The 17025-nt window shown below is 37.8% G+C and overlaps 1 protein-coding gene across 1 annotated transcript in view; it reads right to left on the reverse strand.

The window, feature by feature from the left end:
* Positions 1-4917: 4917 nt before the first annotated feature.
* The window catches only part of LOC119042647 (SAM domain-containing protein SAMSN-1), a 50680-nt gene continuing 38572 nt past the window's right edge, over positions 4918-17025 (reverse strand). The window contains exon 8 of the mRNA XM_037136406.2: positions 4918-5650. Within this exon, the coding sequence (XP_036992301.2) occupies positions 5448-5650 (203 nt within the window). The 3' untranslated portion in view covers positions 4918-5447. The remainder of the gene's footprint in view (positions 5651-17025) is intronic.

Consider the following 17025-nt stretch of genomic DNA (forward strand, 5'->3'; position numbering starts at 1 on the left):
GTCAAGAGTAGACAAAGAAATATCCTATTATGACAACATGGTCATTTATCTGCAAAGTTCTGTTAAATCTGCTAGTTCTCTCTCGTTGCTGCTGGACAGTAGTCATCCAAGCCCTCCGACAATTTGTGTCTGAAAAATTTGAGACTACTACACATCCATGCCGGTGCTTCCACTTCACATTCAGATGTCAGTTTTTAAAAAAAAATATTTTATTTATTTATCTTTAGAGGGGAAGGGAAGGAGAGAGGGAGAGAAACATCAATGTATGGTTGCCTTTCGTCTGTCCCCTGCTGGGAACTGGCCTGCAAGGAACTGGTCTGCAACCCAGGCATGTGCCCTGACTGGGAATTGAACCGTGATTGTCTGGTTTGCAGGCCCGCGCTCAATCCACTGAGCTACACCAGCCAGGCAGATGTCAGTTTTTATGCACAATCTGCATGCATTGTGCTGAGTGCTTTGCACACATTATTTAATTTAAGCAATGTAGTCATATGAAATATTATTACTACAAGTATTTATAGTTTGTAGAGGGGAAAAATAAACTCAGAACATAATGACCTGTCCAAAATCACACAGTCCTCAAACCAGGATATCTAATCAGTGTATACATGTCAAAATTGGGTGTGATCAGATGAATTCATTCATAAGATGGGAGGTAGCATAAAGTGGGAGTTACTTGAATCTTATTTCCATCGCCCCAAACAACTGGACAAATTTACAAGCTGTTCTTTTGCCTATATTTAGTACTTATTCTTTTTTGCTCTCAACTTTTACATAATTTTAGCATGACTTCCCACTCTATGAAGGAGTACTTAAAGTCTGCATGCTGATTAGTTATACAGTTTCTTTGCCTGTGGTGGGGGATGGAAGTGCGTGCATGTGTGGGACGATGGACTATCTAAAATTTCTTCATATTATTTTTCTCAGAACTTATGCTTGTAACGGAAGTTTCTCAACATGAAATGTCATCAATTTGGTCTCACTCAGGAAGTTGCAAGGCACTTGACTGTAACCTCAGTGAATTGGATGTTCTCTAAAACCTGATCATCTTTAGCTGCCTATCATTTTTGAAGTTCTAAAAGCTGTTTTATTTAACTAATTCCCTTGGCAATTAATTGATTAAAACAACTTCTGAAAAATACTTCAGGGTGAAGATATATTTGTGTTTATATTAGCAATAGAATGGGGGGAGAGGAACCAGAATTTAAATGATATGATTTTTTACTTTTATTAAAAATGTACTATGAGGCCCCAGCTGGTCTGGTTCAGTGGATTGAGTGTAGGCATGTGAATCAAAGGGTTGCCAGTTCAATTCCCAGTCAGGGCACATGGATTACAGGCCAGGTTCCCAGTAGGGGGCACACAAGAGGCAAGCACACACTAATATTTCTCTTCCTCTCTTTTTCCATCCCTTCCCCTCTCTAAAATGAATAAAAACAAAATCTCTAAAAAAAGGACTAAGAGGATTTTATCTATTTACCTGAAATACAATTTCTATAATCATGCATACCATCATAGCATGCCTGAATTTGAATATTCCTGGAATCAGAATAATCATTGCATCCCAGCATGATTTTATAACTTTCTATACTGAAAATGTCAGGTGATTTCAATGGAAAGGCTGCAGGGAAATTCTAATGCAGATGATCTGATCCAAAAGGACTTTATTAGCATAATATTGGGCAGCATATGTGTTCCATATCTAAATGTTATTGAGTGAATAATAAACAAATGAGAATAAGACTCACCAAGTTTCAACTAGACACACAAAGCCATTGTTAGCATCTTTAAACATTAAAAAATCAACTCTTGGGCTACTTTCACATTCACTCTTAAACGGCTCAGACTCATGCCATAGAAGGTCTAAGTTCCTCAACTGCTTTACAGCTTTTGCTACACCAGTCTCTACCTTCCTACTCCTTTTTATCCAGCTTTCCGTGGTCAGGAGAAAAATCTGAAAAATAGGTTGAGGCTGGAGCTGCAGGGGGCCAGTTGGTACTGTGAAGGCAGCAGCGCTCCCTGACTGTGGTGTACCTCTGCTTCACCTGCGTCCTCTTCAGTGCTGAGCTCTGAGGCGGCATCTCTCCACCAACTTGAACCTCATGATGTCTCCACTCTCCTCCCTCCACTCCTCTTCTCAGGAGTCCAGTCTCTCTTGTTCTGCTTCCCTCTCCTCAAGGCCTCTGCAGCACTTCTGCTCAAAAGCTTTTCCCTGGATCTTTGACTGCATATCACATCATTTTGAAGGGATTGAAATTGTGGCTGAGTGTCATCACAGGAGATTTCCACCACTTTATATTCAAGTAATTCTTTAGAACCTAAAATTTTCTGGCATCTTCATAAACTAATTGTACTCTCTTGACCTCCCTGGGGAAGCAGGTTGAGTAAAATTTTAAAATTATGGTCAGTGGCCCTGTTGTGTCCAACACATCCCTAGAATATTCAGTTTGAAGTGGTACCATAGCAGAAGTGGGGTGATGATGAAGACAGCATGTTGGAAGTTTGAAATTGAAACACTCTTTCCTGCCGTGGAGAGGGAAGTAGGCAGGCGCTTTACTCCTGACCTGGGCTCTGCCTATGGGATTGAAGCTCATAGATGTAGAAAAATACATTAGAGATTTACAGTATAATGTTGTTCCCCAGCATTTGAATAATACTTTGTGTTTCCTGATTTGTCCTAAGATCTTATGTCTTATTTATTAAAAAATAACCTTTCATGTAATGGAAAGTATTCACCTATAAGTTGAGTAGGTTGATTAAAATATAAATATGGAATGTGTTATATGAGAATCATTATTATATTCTAGGCACTCCAGTAGACATTTACTAAATGCTCCCACTCTGTACCCAGTGTACCAGACACAGGGATTAAGGAGGCTAAACAAAATAATGTCTGCCACGGTGAAAGTCACCATCTCATGGAGGACAAATGTCATACAAATAGATAAAATATAATGTATAAGTGCTATAGTCAGTAGAGATACAGGTTGCTCTGGAAATGCAAAAAGGAGAACGCCAAAGGAAATCCTGAAAGGGCTTCACAGAATAAGTGACTTTTGTGAACTTTAAGAAGAAAAACAGAGGGCGGCTTCTGGATGTAGAAAATAGCAGGAACCATTCTAGGAAAAAAATAGATAATGTAAGAAAATTCACAAAAGAAATAGTGAATTTTCAGGGAATTGCAAGTAGATTGTTAGGGCTGGAGAGTGTAAAGTGAGAAGCATGAGAAAAAATGTATGACTTATAGATGTAGGTAAAAATGATTGAGAAGGACCTTATGTATCCTGGAAGAAAGTTTAAATATTATACTAAAGACAATGAGAAGCCATCAATAGATTTCAAGCTGAGTAATACATGATTTGATTGGCATGCTGGACAGGTCTTTCTGTAGGATCTGGGGATGATGGATTAAGAAGAAGGGCACTTGTAGAACAGGGGTCAGTTGGAAAGCTATTACACCATTTCACACATGTAATCGTGAGGTTACAAAGCAAGACAGCAGTCATAAGAATGGATAGAAAGCCATAAATATGAGAGGATTTCTAAAGGTGAGATGCATAGGGCTTGATTACTCATTGAATCTGTGTGAAGAAGATATATGTGAAACAAAGTGAGAAATGATTTTCTCCTTTCAGTAACTGGCTGGGTATAGGTACTATTAAAGAGAGGTAGAGGAATGCTGGTCAAGATGGTAGGGTATGTAAACGCAGTACTTGCCTCCTCTCACAACCACATTAAAATTACAACTAAACTATGGAACAACCATCATTCAGAAATACCTAAAATCTACCTAAATCAAAGTCCTACAACTAGGGATTTAAAGGAGAAGCCACATTGAGACTGGTAGGAAGGGTGGAGATGCAGAACAAACTAGTCCCATACCCACGTGTGGCAGATAAATATCAGGAGGGATGTCTGGGCTATGGAGGTCGCCTCTGAGGAGCTAGGGGTCCCAGCCACATAGCAGGCTCCCCAGCCCAGAGTTCCAGTACTGAGAAAAGAAGTCCCCCAAACTTCTGGCTGTAAAAACCAGTAGCGATTCAGGCTGAGTGAGATGGAGGGATTCTGGAGTCCCAGGTGGTCCCTTGAAAGGAACCACACATGAACTTACTCTGACTCACACCAAACTCCAGCACTGGGACAGCAGCTTGAAAGGCAGCAGGGACAGGAACTGAAGTGTCTGGAAACAGGGCAGGGTCTGGGGAGGCAGCTTTCTCCCAGAGAATAGAATGGACAGAGGCCTATGTTCCTTCGATGAATCCTCTTCCAACAGAGCCAGCAGGTAGGTACCATATCTGAGTCTCCATAACCCTGGTTATCACTATTTGCCTGGTGATTCCTTGAGACCTCACCCCACCTAACTTGTGGACCCACTGAAGCTAGCTCTCTCTGCCACGTGAGGACACAGTAAAAAGGTGCTATCTGAAAGCCAGGAAAAGAGCTCTCACCAGAACGCAGCCATGCTGGCAACCTCATATTGGACTTCTAGACTCTTGAACAGTGAGAAAATAAATTTCTGTTGTTTAAGCCACCCAGTTTATGGTATTTTGTTATGGCAACTTAGGTTGACTGACACACAGAAGTGTTCAGGAAGTTTTGATAACACAGATCTGGGGGCTCAGGAAACAAACTGATCTGGAAATTTTCTATATATATATGGGAGAGAGAACTGATTATAAAACCTTGTCTGGTCGGAGATATTTTGTGTACATATCTAATATGAAAATAGTGACACTGGCCTGGAAAATACCAAATGAGCATAGTTCATTTTATTTTTAAAATCAGGACATTTTAAAATTAAAATTATTTACACTTAAAGGTGAAACAACTGTACAATTGTTACAATTAGTTTTACTAAAATAATTATTACAATTAGTTTTACTAAAACAGAATTGACAATATATTGTCTATATTTGTATAACAGATAACAGTGAAGAAATCAAGAAAAAATTACTAAAATTCCACTGTGATTAGGATAAAAATGTCTCCAGTATTAATTCATACTTTTCCAGTAAGTATAAAAATAAATGTAAATGCTGCTTGGAAAATTGATTAAACAGACACAGACTCTACTGCTATTCATGCAATAATAGATACAAATTCAAAAATTGCATGTATGAAGACAAGAGGGGATTGTTGCAGAATTTATCATTCTGCACTTAAAAAATAAAGCTAAATGAGCTTACATGACACCAAAGATTTATAATAGACCTTTCTAGTACATGTATGTAACCCATTAACATATAGCATATAAAATAATAAATATATATATATTATTTACAATAATTGGGAATTTTAGAGATATAAACTTTTATATACAATCATTCATGTTAAAACATGTTAACTTTAGGTTGTATTTTCAAACACTTTTCTTTCTTATTTGATCTTTTAGCTCAAGAAGAGTTAACATGGAAGGCAGCTGCAGGTGCAGAGTTTAGAATGTGTGCTCAGTCACCGGCTTCTGTGATAGCAATCTTCTGCACCATGGCAGTCAGATTTCCAGACTCTGGATCCTCCTTGCCATTATCTGAATTTTCTGATGAGATATAGCAACCAGAGTCCCTTGGGCAGTCATGTAGCTGTGACTTATTTAAGGAGATGTCTGGGCTTAAGGACGGGGACACAGATTCATTTTCTTGCTCTTGAATAGCTGAAAATGGAAAAGAGGGCAGCAGTTAGGCAAAGCAAAGTTTTATTCATGTACTCATTCATCTTTGGGCTATTTTAAGGGTTTCAAGCTTGACTTCATTATAATAGAAACTTATGTAAGTAAGTGATATATTTGCATATTTGTTCATTATAAAAGAAGTATTTACAAATATTCAAACCACTATTTTATTGGAAGACAAAGTTTGACCTTTGTTGCTCACTTGCAGTTTCATGGAATTCATATGAGCTGCTTGCATAAGCAAAGATCAATATGGACTCTCATTTTACATCGATGATAAGTTGCCAAAGAAAGCAGATTGTACCCACAGTGTGATGGATGCCTTGTCCAAATACTCCTTAAAGAAACATTAGATGTTGAGTTTTGTTAGTTTTTTGATAAATTTTTGGATATTAACCCCTTATCAGATATATTGGTGAATATGTTCTCCCATTCTGTGGGCTTTTGAATTTGTTGATGTTCTCCTTGGCTATGCAAAACATTTTTAGTTTGATGTAGTCCGATTTGCTTATTTTCTTTATTTTGTTTCCCTTGCCTGGGGAGATACATCAGATAAAATATTGCTATAAGCAATGTCTGACATTTTACCGCCTAGGTTTTTTTCTAGGATTTTTATGGTTTGGGGGTCTAATATTTAAGTTTTTAATCTCCTTTGAGTTTATTCTTGTGTGTGGCACAACAAAGTAGTCTAGTTTCATTTTTCTGCATGTCTCCCAGCACAACTTACTGAATAAACTACCTTTAGCCCATTGCATGTACTTCCTTTTTTGTTGAATATTAATTGACTATAAAGGTGTGGGTTTATTTCTGGCCTCTCTAAAAAAAACTGGGTGAAGGACCTGAAGAGACACTTCTCCAAAGAGGACATACAGATGGCCAATAGACATATGAAAAGATGTTCAACATCACTAATCATCAGAGAAATGCAAATTAAGACCACAATGAGATATCATCTCACACCTGTCAGAATGGCCTTCATCAATAAATTAACAAGTGCTAGAGAGGACGCAGAGAAAAAGGAGCCCTCACACAGTGTTGATGGGAGTGCAGACTGGTGCAGCCACTGGAAAGCATGGAGATTCCTCAAAAAATGAAAAATGGATCTGCTTTTTGACACAGTGATCCTACATCTGGAAATATATGTGAAGGAATCCAAAACACTAATTTGAAATAACATAAGCACCCCATGTTCATTGAAGCAGTTTTTACAATCACCAAGATATGGAAGCAGCACAAGTGTCCATCAGTAGATGAGTGGATAAAACAACAATGAAACATTTACACAATGGAATTCTACTTGGCCATGAAAAAGAAGAAAATTTTGCCATGTGCTACAGTGTGGATGGACTTAGAAAACATTAAACTAAATGAAATACGCCAGTCAGAGAAAGACAAACACCATATGATTTCACTTAAATGTGGAATCTAATGAACAAACACAACTAACAAGCAAAGTAAAGACAGATTCATAGATAGAGAGCAGGACGGCAGATATGGAGGAGGAGGGATTAAACAAAAATGCAAAAGAACTCATGTACATGGACAACAGCGTGGTGATTGCAGGAGAGAGAGTATGGGGGACAGATGGTAATGAGAAAACAATAAAAAATAAAAATAAACAATAATAAAAAGTAACATTAGAAGAAGTCATTTGTAGTTTATAAACACAAAAAAACACGGCTCATCCCCCGGGCCAGGGGGGAGCAACTCTCCCCCTCCTAAAATGTATATTCCACATCAATGAATAGTGATCTTTATGAATAGTTCTACAATAGAATCATAATTATGTGGATTATTGAATAAAAGATAACTGTGGGCAACAATGTATAGTGGGACTTCAATTAGTTGGAATTTAACTCATAAAAAGCAGTCATTGGGATGTAAAGTGCAGCACAGGAAATATAGTCAATAATATTGTAATAACTATGTATGGTGCCACTTGGGTGCTGGAACTATTAGAGAACACTTTATGAAGTATACACATTTGTCTAACTACCACGCAGTGCATCTGAAGCTAGTACAAAATAATAATGAAAGTAAATTGTAATTTTTTAAAAGAATATAGTAGTAAAAAAAAGGACTTGGAATATTCAGAATTTTTCTGTTTGCATTCACCAGAAAAAATAGACATGGAAATCAGGTTAGTTTTAGGTAGTAAACTACTACCATTTCCACTGAGTCTGCCTTATTTAGTTTGTCTTCTATATCTTTTCGTAGTTCTGAATAACAATCATTTACGTTCATATTGGTAATTGTGCCATCAAAGTAGTATTCTAGATTCAACTGGAATATTTTTTAAGAAAATATTAATATTAAAGTCACGACAAAAGATATTTCTAAAGTAACCCTATACAGTTTCACTTTTCTCAAAAATTCTTTAGCATCAGCACTCTGTCTGTTACTGTGAAGTTTCTTTCTTTCCCTTCCCTGACACCAGTAAATGGGTATTTCTCTGTGTTGTTAGATGAGTTCCTTGGAGAAGAGGTGGATCTTGGCCCACCACTTAGGTGCATCAGCATGTTTTTGTTCAAATGCCAGGGCTTCCTCCACTCGGACATTTGCATAGCTAAGACCAGAAGAACCAAACACATTCTTCGCAAGTGGAGCAGGACCTCTGCTCCAGATGTTATGTCCTTCGTCCTGTTCTAGTCAGAAGAGCCTCGGCCCTGCCTTCAAAACCTTTGGGAGAAGGAAATTGTGTAATTTTCCTCAATAGACTCTTATAATGCGAAATAACTTGTATTTAGGAAATCCACCCTTTATCTTGTCCACACATCTGCTTTTTAAAAACATCTTCTAGACTCCAGCTAACTTGCCAACATTAGTTCATGGTCTGCGGTATATGTACTTGTTATCAGCCTTTGTTACAAGAGAGAATGGAGCCCTGTTGCCCAAAAGCATTCTTATATGTACTACACCGACTTGTCTTCCATGTATCTAGAGCGGTACTAGTTACGTCCCACACACGGAAGAACTGGAAAAATAGTGACTGAAATTATGTTCTGTATTCTGTGGTTTGGATGAGCAACAAAAGTTGAGAAAGGCTGGAAAAAAATGACGAAAATCATTTCTTAACTCTACTCATCTTCAAAATGAATCATAACAGTTCTTTTAACCTTTTCCTTAAAGTGTTCATTTGCAACAATGAAACCACATTTACGCTATTTTCTGAATCTTCAGCAGATTTGACACAATCTTATTTAACTATGGATTCAGTTATCAGGTATTTAAATCTAGTTATAGCTAGTTCTATGTATAAGGAAATTTAATTTTAATATGAATCTGTTGTATTTGTTATTTTAAAATTTTAGCTAACATGAAGCATTTTCTCTTTATTAGTCATAACAACTTTTAGGTTTGGGAAAGTCTGCTTAATATTCATTAGTATTTAGGAGTACCTGTTTTACTTTTGTTTCCAAGCCCCCTTTGTGTGTGTGTGTGTGTGTGTGTGTGTGTGTGTGTGTGTGTGTGTGTGTGTGAAAAGCAGCTCTGAAATGGGACCTCACTGTCTGAGGGAAAGCTGACTCCCCACTTCGGCCTGTCTATCTTAATTGCCACTGAAGTGAAATGAGCCAGGTCTGTGTTCTACTATCCAAGTTTTCCTGGAAAAGACCAGAGGCGTTTGTCCTTTTATATGCTTTCTGCTGCATCAGCATTGCTCACCATATTTGGAGTGTGATCCTCTTAGAAAGGTTGTGGGGATAAGGCCATAGATTATAATTGGAGCCTATCACTTTAACACAAAATTAACATTGCCGAGGTACTTCCCTTCAGACTGACATGTAAATGAGACTTGGCACAATAAAAACTGCTCCCAATACCATGTTCAATTAGGTTGATTACTGATTGTGGGGTTCTCTTCACGATACAAAACTTAGGCTTAAAGTGCTCTGATTTCCAAAATTAGCTGTTTTCCTTTCTAAAAATAAGTACTTAGCTTGTTATTTTACCCTCAGAAGTCTTTATGCATTTATCTCAAAAAACGACAAAGTAAATAAAATAAGTGAAAACCTGACTTTAGCAGAGAACATATCATTTTTTAATATTAGTAATAAAAATGCATTTGTTTTTATTCCCATCTGAGAAACAGTATGTCGTGTTCTCTAAATTCTAGGAATTGGTTTATTTTAAATACAGGTTATTTATTGTCGAAACCCTTTATCTGCAGTTTTTATGGAAAAAGGAAATAGTTTCTCACTATGAGCATTATGCAGCACCGTGATTTACAGAAGAGCAGCAATTTGCTCAATGATTTCCCAGCGAAGTGAGAACACGACTACACCTCCCCACACACTCCCACCAGGCTTGCAATGACTGCAGGCAGGCGATCAGCTGGAGACTCTCAAACGTAACTCTCAAAAGAAAAGGCAGGTCCTTATGTTACATCATGGAAATAGAAGCTACAGAGCATTAAATTTTTGTATTTTGAGGGTCAGGATTTTTCTTTCTTTTTTTCTTTTTTTCATCCTGACACCAATGACAGAGATTGGCATAAACCTAGAACTTGTGTTATGGGTGGATTTTCCAGCAAAGGGGGTGAATTCACAGTAATGAATCCACATTTTCTTTCTAAGTCATTTATCCATTCCATGTGAGCATGAAATAGAGTAATGCTAACCGACCTACCTAGAAATGGAAACGAAAACCTTTATCAGCTTTGTCCCGTGGTCCAATCATCTGAGCTAGCCAGGCAAGCAACTTTGGGATAAGAAACAGTCTGCTTCCAAAATTGCACACTTGCCACCTTTTTTATACCAAAATGTTTGTGATGTGTTAAGTTTAAACATTAGTGTATCTAATTTATGTATTCTATATGATCTCACCTATAAGTGGAACCTAATCAACAAAACAAACACAAGTAAAATATAACCAGAGACATGAAAATAAAGAACAAACTGACAGCAACCAGAGGGAGGGGAAGGGGGATAATGGGGGAAAACAGGGGAAGGGCCGTCGAGGAACATATATAAGGGACACATGGACAAAGCCAAGTCAGGCGAGATGGGAGGAAATGAAAACGACTGTACTTGAACAACAAGAGTCATCAATGGAGATAAAATGTAGCATGGTGATTAACATAAAAGACAGCTGATATAATTATTCATAAAATAATTATATTGGAGTTGTTACACTTAATTAAGTATAGGCAATCTCAATTGCACTAAATGTGAAGAAAGCTTAAAGGGAATCTAACTAGATCCTTATTCTGGTAAAAAGTCCTCACAACTTAAGGAGATAAATCTGTCCTATATTCACATATGAGGAAGTTAAGGGTCCATTAAAAATGTAAACTACTAGTTTTTGCTTGACTTCCCCAGGTTTCTTACCCAAATATTCTAAATATTGACTTTAATGTTTGCCTTAGATGTGAAGCCTCTATTTCTTTGGGGCCAGTACCATAAAATAATATAATTCAGAAGGCATAAGAAAATGCCTGATCAACAAAAGTGCTCAATAAGCAATTTTTAATTAAAAGAATGTAATATTTAGATTAAGTAAAAGGAATAGGAACCAAAGAAAATCAAATAGAGAATTTTGTTAGAACTCGAATGAAGATGCCTCTCAGCTCTGAATTCTCTTTTTCTCTAACCTGGTCCCACCTCCGTAGAGGAAAAACCAGGCATAAGCATCTTAAGATGGTTTAGAACCTCGGCCTCATGTTGCAGCCACATTTGAGTTACTCAGACCAAAACTCTGTCATTCCTCTGCTAACCCCGGCTGTACCTCATTTTCCCAGAGGCAGTGCTGTCAGTGGAGGAGCATTCAGTAGACAATACGGGCCAACACTTAGTTATTTCCATCTTATCTTAAGTGCATCCTTAAGTCATGTGAACACTGTAATTTTCTAATTATAATGAATAGTTGGTATTAAGTTCATTTGAATACTGACACACCCTTTGAAAAAACAACAAAAAAATAAAAAATAGGAATCTCTTTTTGGAAATATGGAAAACCAGTCGCTGTTGTGTGCCTTTCTTTGCATGTATCTCTTTTTATCAGAATCATAGCCTACCCTCTAATGCGATGTGTGCAGGGGAGTAAATTGTTTTGCTCACACCCACAGCAACCTCCACTCCTCTGTGCTTCCTGCTTCAGTAAGGACCCAGAGGCACACTCGCTCAAGAGCACAAGCGCTCAGCACCCAGACAGACGGCACCATTCGGCTACCACTCAGCCCCACCATGCACCTCAGTGGAAGGCTTCAGTCCCAGGAAATATGGACCTTCAGCTGAGTTGCCTTCTTGGACTGCCTACTTTGAAAATGTCCAAATAATTTAAAAATTATCATTTTATATTACTTAATTAGAGACCTTGGGAAAATAAGTTCATAATTCTTATAGGTTAAATTGATCCTATTTACTCGATATGGTAAAAATTAACCTGTTGTTTTATAAATTATTATTTGACAAAGACACAATTATTCTGCATGTTACTGATCTGCAGTTTGCTTTTACCATTAATTATGCTTTGAACATCATGTCACATAGGTAGGTATTTTATTCTCCCAAGGTCATCATACAGCTTCATTATTTATACATATATTTATTTACATGGATTAATAATGGAAGTTCATACTGGTTTTAGTTTTTAACTACAACTACTAGTAGTTTAGCTAATATTTTTAGACATTTGTATGTTGAAGTTAGATTAATCAAACAAATTCTTAAAACTGAAATTTTATGCACATTCACCTTGACCAGTGTGGCTCAGTAGGTTGGCTGTTGTCCTGCAAAGCAAAAGGTTTGATTCTCAGTTGGGGCACATGCCTGGGTTGTGTGTTGCTTCCTGACCAGGGTGTTTACAGGAGCTGGCAGATCGACGTTTCTCTCTCACATCACAGTTTCTCTCCCTCTCTGTCTCCCTCCCTGCCCTGCTCTCTAAAAATAAATAAAATCTTTTAAAATTGTCTGCACATTTTAAACTCTGATTGTTTTTACACTATTGCCCCCTAGAAATTACTCATTTAGATGCTAGTCCAGACACATGCACACAGGGTGAACACACGCATAAAACAACTCTTGACCACGTGCACCAACACCTACCTGCTTGCTAAAAAAACACACGCATGAGGTGGGTTGCAGGGGACTTTAAGTATTATAACAACAAAAAAGTCTTGCTTACTGTTTGACAACCCCTTCGCTCCCTCACTTGACACTTATTAATCCTACAAACACTTGTTAAGGATCTTTTTAATGCAAAGCACAGAACTAGGGGCTGTGGGAAAGCTCATTGTAATAGAGGACTCAGTCTTGTTTTCCAGGGTAATCATCACAAAGCCAGACCTAGTACAAAATCACAGGGCAATACAACAACAAGTGCAGGAACACCCTGCTCGAACAGGCAGTACAAGTTTCCTGGGTGACTGAGGTAAAAATTCTATGAACTTACTCTGGGAATCGTTCTCTGGTAGAAGAGTATAAATGTTTATATCTTATTTTACTTGGTTTTGTATCACACAAAATATGACATCTATCACAAATTATATCTTAGGAGTAAAACCAAAAAGAAATTTGAAGAAATTAAATTGCATAAGGCCAAACAGCTATGACTAGACACGAATATTAAATGCATGTTTGTAAATACAGAATAGTAAAATGCCTATGTGCCTTCTCTATTCTTTGTATGTGGATGGTTAGCTTATCTTTTTCTTAAAAGCTGTATGAATGTTTCTTGAATCTAGATTCAAATCATATGGCAAGCAAGTTGGAAACACCAGGTACACATGTCAGGGGCTAGGGCACCAGACTCCCTGGCACACTGTCAGGCCAACTGCTGGACTGTTGTTTGGCATAACTACAAGTCTCCCCTGCTGGTGGCTCATGTTCCAGGTTCCTGGCTGGGCCCTGCCATTTGCCCTGCATCGTTTTGGGCAGGGAGGCAGGCAGGAAGGCACCACTGGGGATAGTTGAGCAATGAGGGGCTGCTGCGACCACAGCTGGTGCCCACGGCCTGGCACACAGCCCTCCCTCCCCCCTTCCTCCTCATCGAGCACTGCAAGCAAAGGTTGCAGGTGCCTTAAATATATACAGAATCTTGTACAGTTTACTTACTTAGTTACTAAGTTTTTTTCCTTTCAATTTAAAATTTAACTATTGCTGTGTTAAAGGGAAAACAAGATATTTCCACCACCCATTTTCCCCAAAGACAACATTACACTTTCTCATAGACACTTAACACACATCAAAGTGTTTCTAAATGTGGGAAAAGAAGGACAAGTTCAGAATAAAGAGAAAATATTTGCTATTAATAGCAGTTAACTTATTCTAAAGAGACATTTCTCAGCAAGGCAAAGGGGTCTTGAAGGCTGTGTTTATGTAGCAATGCACACACACACACACACACACACACACACATATAAGCTCTACTCTTTTTCTTGCTTGCTGGGAATATTTATTTTAAATAAACAGACCATTTTAAAATTCAGATGATAGAGAAACCTTAAAGAGCACAAGATAAACAAATTCTGCTCTTTTGCCTCTTCAAGAACTGAGTGTCACCCAATGTTTTTTCTTCTTCTAACTTCATCTGGATCGCCCACTGAAAACCAGTGACCTAGTTCTGCTCAGTCTAGGGCAGCTTGGGAGCAAGTTCAGAATATCCCTGTATTGGTCTCGCCAGGAGTGTGGAACCCCAAAGTGTTCACCTTTAGAGATAATCCTGTGATCAGCTCAGGACTACTTGCCAACCCTTCTGTCAGCTTGGGGGAGGAGCATCTTTACCTCCTGTCAAGCAGTAACCTATAAAAAGTTTAATTCAGTCTACCTTTTCAATGTCCAAGTGAGTGCTATGTTACCCACTTTGGCCTAAGAGAAAAAAGAAAATGGCTTGCTCTAGGTCTTAGGTGTCTGTTTCTGTCCCTGCCCCATCCCCCATCCTCTTCGTTCCTCTAGACGTATAAAAAGCTCATGTGGGGCTGTGGTCTTTTTACATTATCTCAAAATTTTAGTCCTTGTTCTCAGAACAGTCACTCAGTCTTTACACTGAATGATTAGCAAAGCAAAACATCCCAGTTCCCAACGTGAGAAGCAATGAAGCTCTAAACTAGGAATTTGTTGATGTTCCCAAGCTGATACTATTCAATGATCAGAATAAAATGCATATGTAAAATTATGGCCAATTTGCATACCTCATTCTTCTACACACACTAACTATTTTTAAGCTATGACTGTGGCATGTATTTGTCTTCCTTTTTTACATCCATATATTCAAGGTCTTTATCATTCAAGGTACATGAAGGTTGCGCATTTAATCTTTAACATGGTTGTAGGAGATATGATTCACGGAGTAAAGAATAGATAAAAATAAGCACATGGCAGCATGGTGCCGAATCATCAGAACACAACATCTTATCTACAAATAGAAGTCATTCTTCTTTATTTCTCAAGCAAAGCAGTTTCATATAAGATAAATAGCTTTCAGTCAGAATAGCCGAACATGCAATATACATCTTTTTGACATGTATATTCTAATAGTACTTTAGGCCCTAAGATTAAAATAAGAAAAATCCCTGTGTTGTGTGTGGACAACAAACACTAGTTGAATCTGCATTTTTTTCATTTTTCATCTCCCAGAACTTGGCTCAGTGAATGTATGTTTGTACTTGACTGGCTATTACTAAATGATCAACTTTTAGGGACCTTCAAGCACTGTTCTCTAAAGTTTTATAAGGGAAATAATTTGGGAAGTTTGTATGTTTTATAGAAAACACTGAATTTCACATTATGCTTTGAAGATCTTGTTTTGTTTCCAGAAAGCAAAATATAATAGTACGTGCTTCCATTGTCTACATTTAGGAGACCAGGTTCTAAATGTGTGACCTTGAGAAAGACACCTACTCAAGTTTCAGTTTCTCTATCTTGCAAAGGAAAAAATTGGGTCAGATGGTTTTTAAAAATCACACCTATGTCTAATATGATATCATGTATAAATCATAATTCTTTTTGTTAATCTAGAAAGTAGATGGGTATAGAGGGAGTTGGAATGAAAAAATGAAGAGGGCACAAGGCCCTGTGCTGGTCTTCCCTCTGTGGGCCTCTGCTGGAAAGCCCTGCCCCACCCCGCGGCCCCTCCCAGTCACTAATGCAGGGAGTCAGGCTGCTCTGAGGCTTATCTTCTCACTGAAATACTAACTTCCACTTTTTGTGATGGAAAGCTAAACTGAAGCTGCTGAGAAGATTGGAAAAGTCAAATTTTTAAATGTTCAAATATTTATTATTCTTTTCATATGTACTAGTTTGCATGTGTGGAAGAAAGAAGTCGCATTTTTATAGCAAACTGCCTTTGATTAAAACTCCATCTCTGCTACTTGTCTAGCTCTTTGGCCTCTTTGAAATTCATCTCTGAAACATTTTCTTATCTTCAAAACGGGCAAAATACCTACATGGGTGGTATTGTAGAATAAAAGCAATTATGTACAAGTGCTCAAAACGTGCTCAGTCTTCTCCCTCCCTCTACTTCAATGTCAAATTATTTTAGAAAGTATTGACAATAATGCTGAACCTTATCAACTACAAAAAATCTTGCTTTAAAGTGAGGACACATATTTTGAAATAACAAGATGTGAAAAAAGAAAACTGCCTCATTTGCTTAAAAGGCATTGCTACATCAGTGTAAGCTGATCAGTTTTGTTTGGGTTTTTACTGTTGCGCACACTGGCTACTTAAGTTTGACCTTTGTCTGCCTGTGACCCTGTCCCTTCTCTTTTGCATCTTCTAGTCTCCACAACTCCAAAGAATGCACATAAACACCTTGGCCGAAGGATGAAATCAATTCTGCAGATATCAAATTGATCATACATATGAAAGCTTTTTGAAAAGGATTAAGATCTATGCAAATTCAAAACTTCAAGGTACAGTAAAAAAATTAGGTACAGTTTCTAAAGAAACAACAATTCCTACTAGACAAAAAGTGAGTGTATATAAACACATGCTGTACAACTGTGCCCATTTTGTGGGACATAAGCAGGAAGGTTTAGGGAAGGCCACGAAGGGACAGTCAGGAGGCCTGTGTCCTAAATACAACTTTCCTCTTTACTCTTCCTCTGAGCTGTTATGTGTAGTGTTAGAAAGTATAGCATAGCATCACAAACACTGGTCCTAGTTCTCCAATTACTAGGTACCTGAGCTTGGACAAGTTACTTAGCTTCTCAATTTCTGATTATAAAAATGGGGATAATACTACCTAACTCAAGGACTTAGAGAGATCGTTAAAGAAGGTAATGAATGTGAAGAATCCCACATGAAATTTTACTCAGAGAACATGTTCCAAAAGAGTAATGATTATTTTTAATTTTTTAAAAAAGATTTTACTTATTTATTTTTAGGGAGAGGGGAAGGGAGAGGGATGGAGAGGGAGAG

The sequence above is a fragment of the Artibeus jamaicensis genome, unplaced genomic scaffold (genome assembly GCF_021234435.1).
Source record: "Artibeus jamaicensis isolate MK-2021 breed Jamaican fruit bat unplaced genomic scaffold, CSHL_Jam_final contig_466, whole genome shotgun sequence".
NCBI lineage: Eukaryota > Metazoa > Chordata > Mammalia > Chiroptera > Phyllostomidae > Artibeus > Artibeus jamaicensis.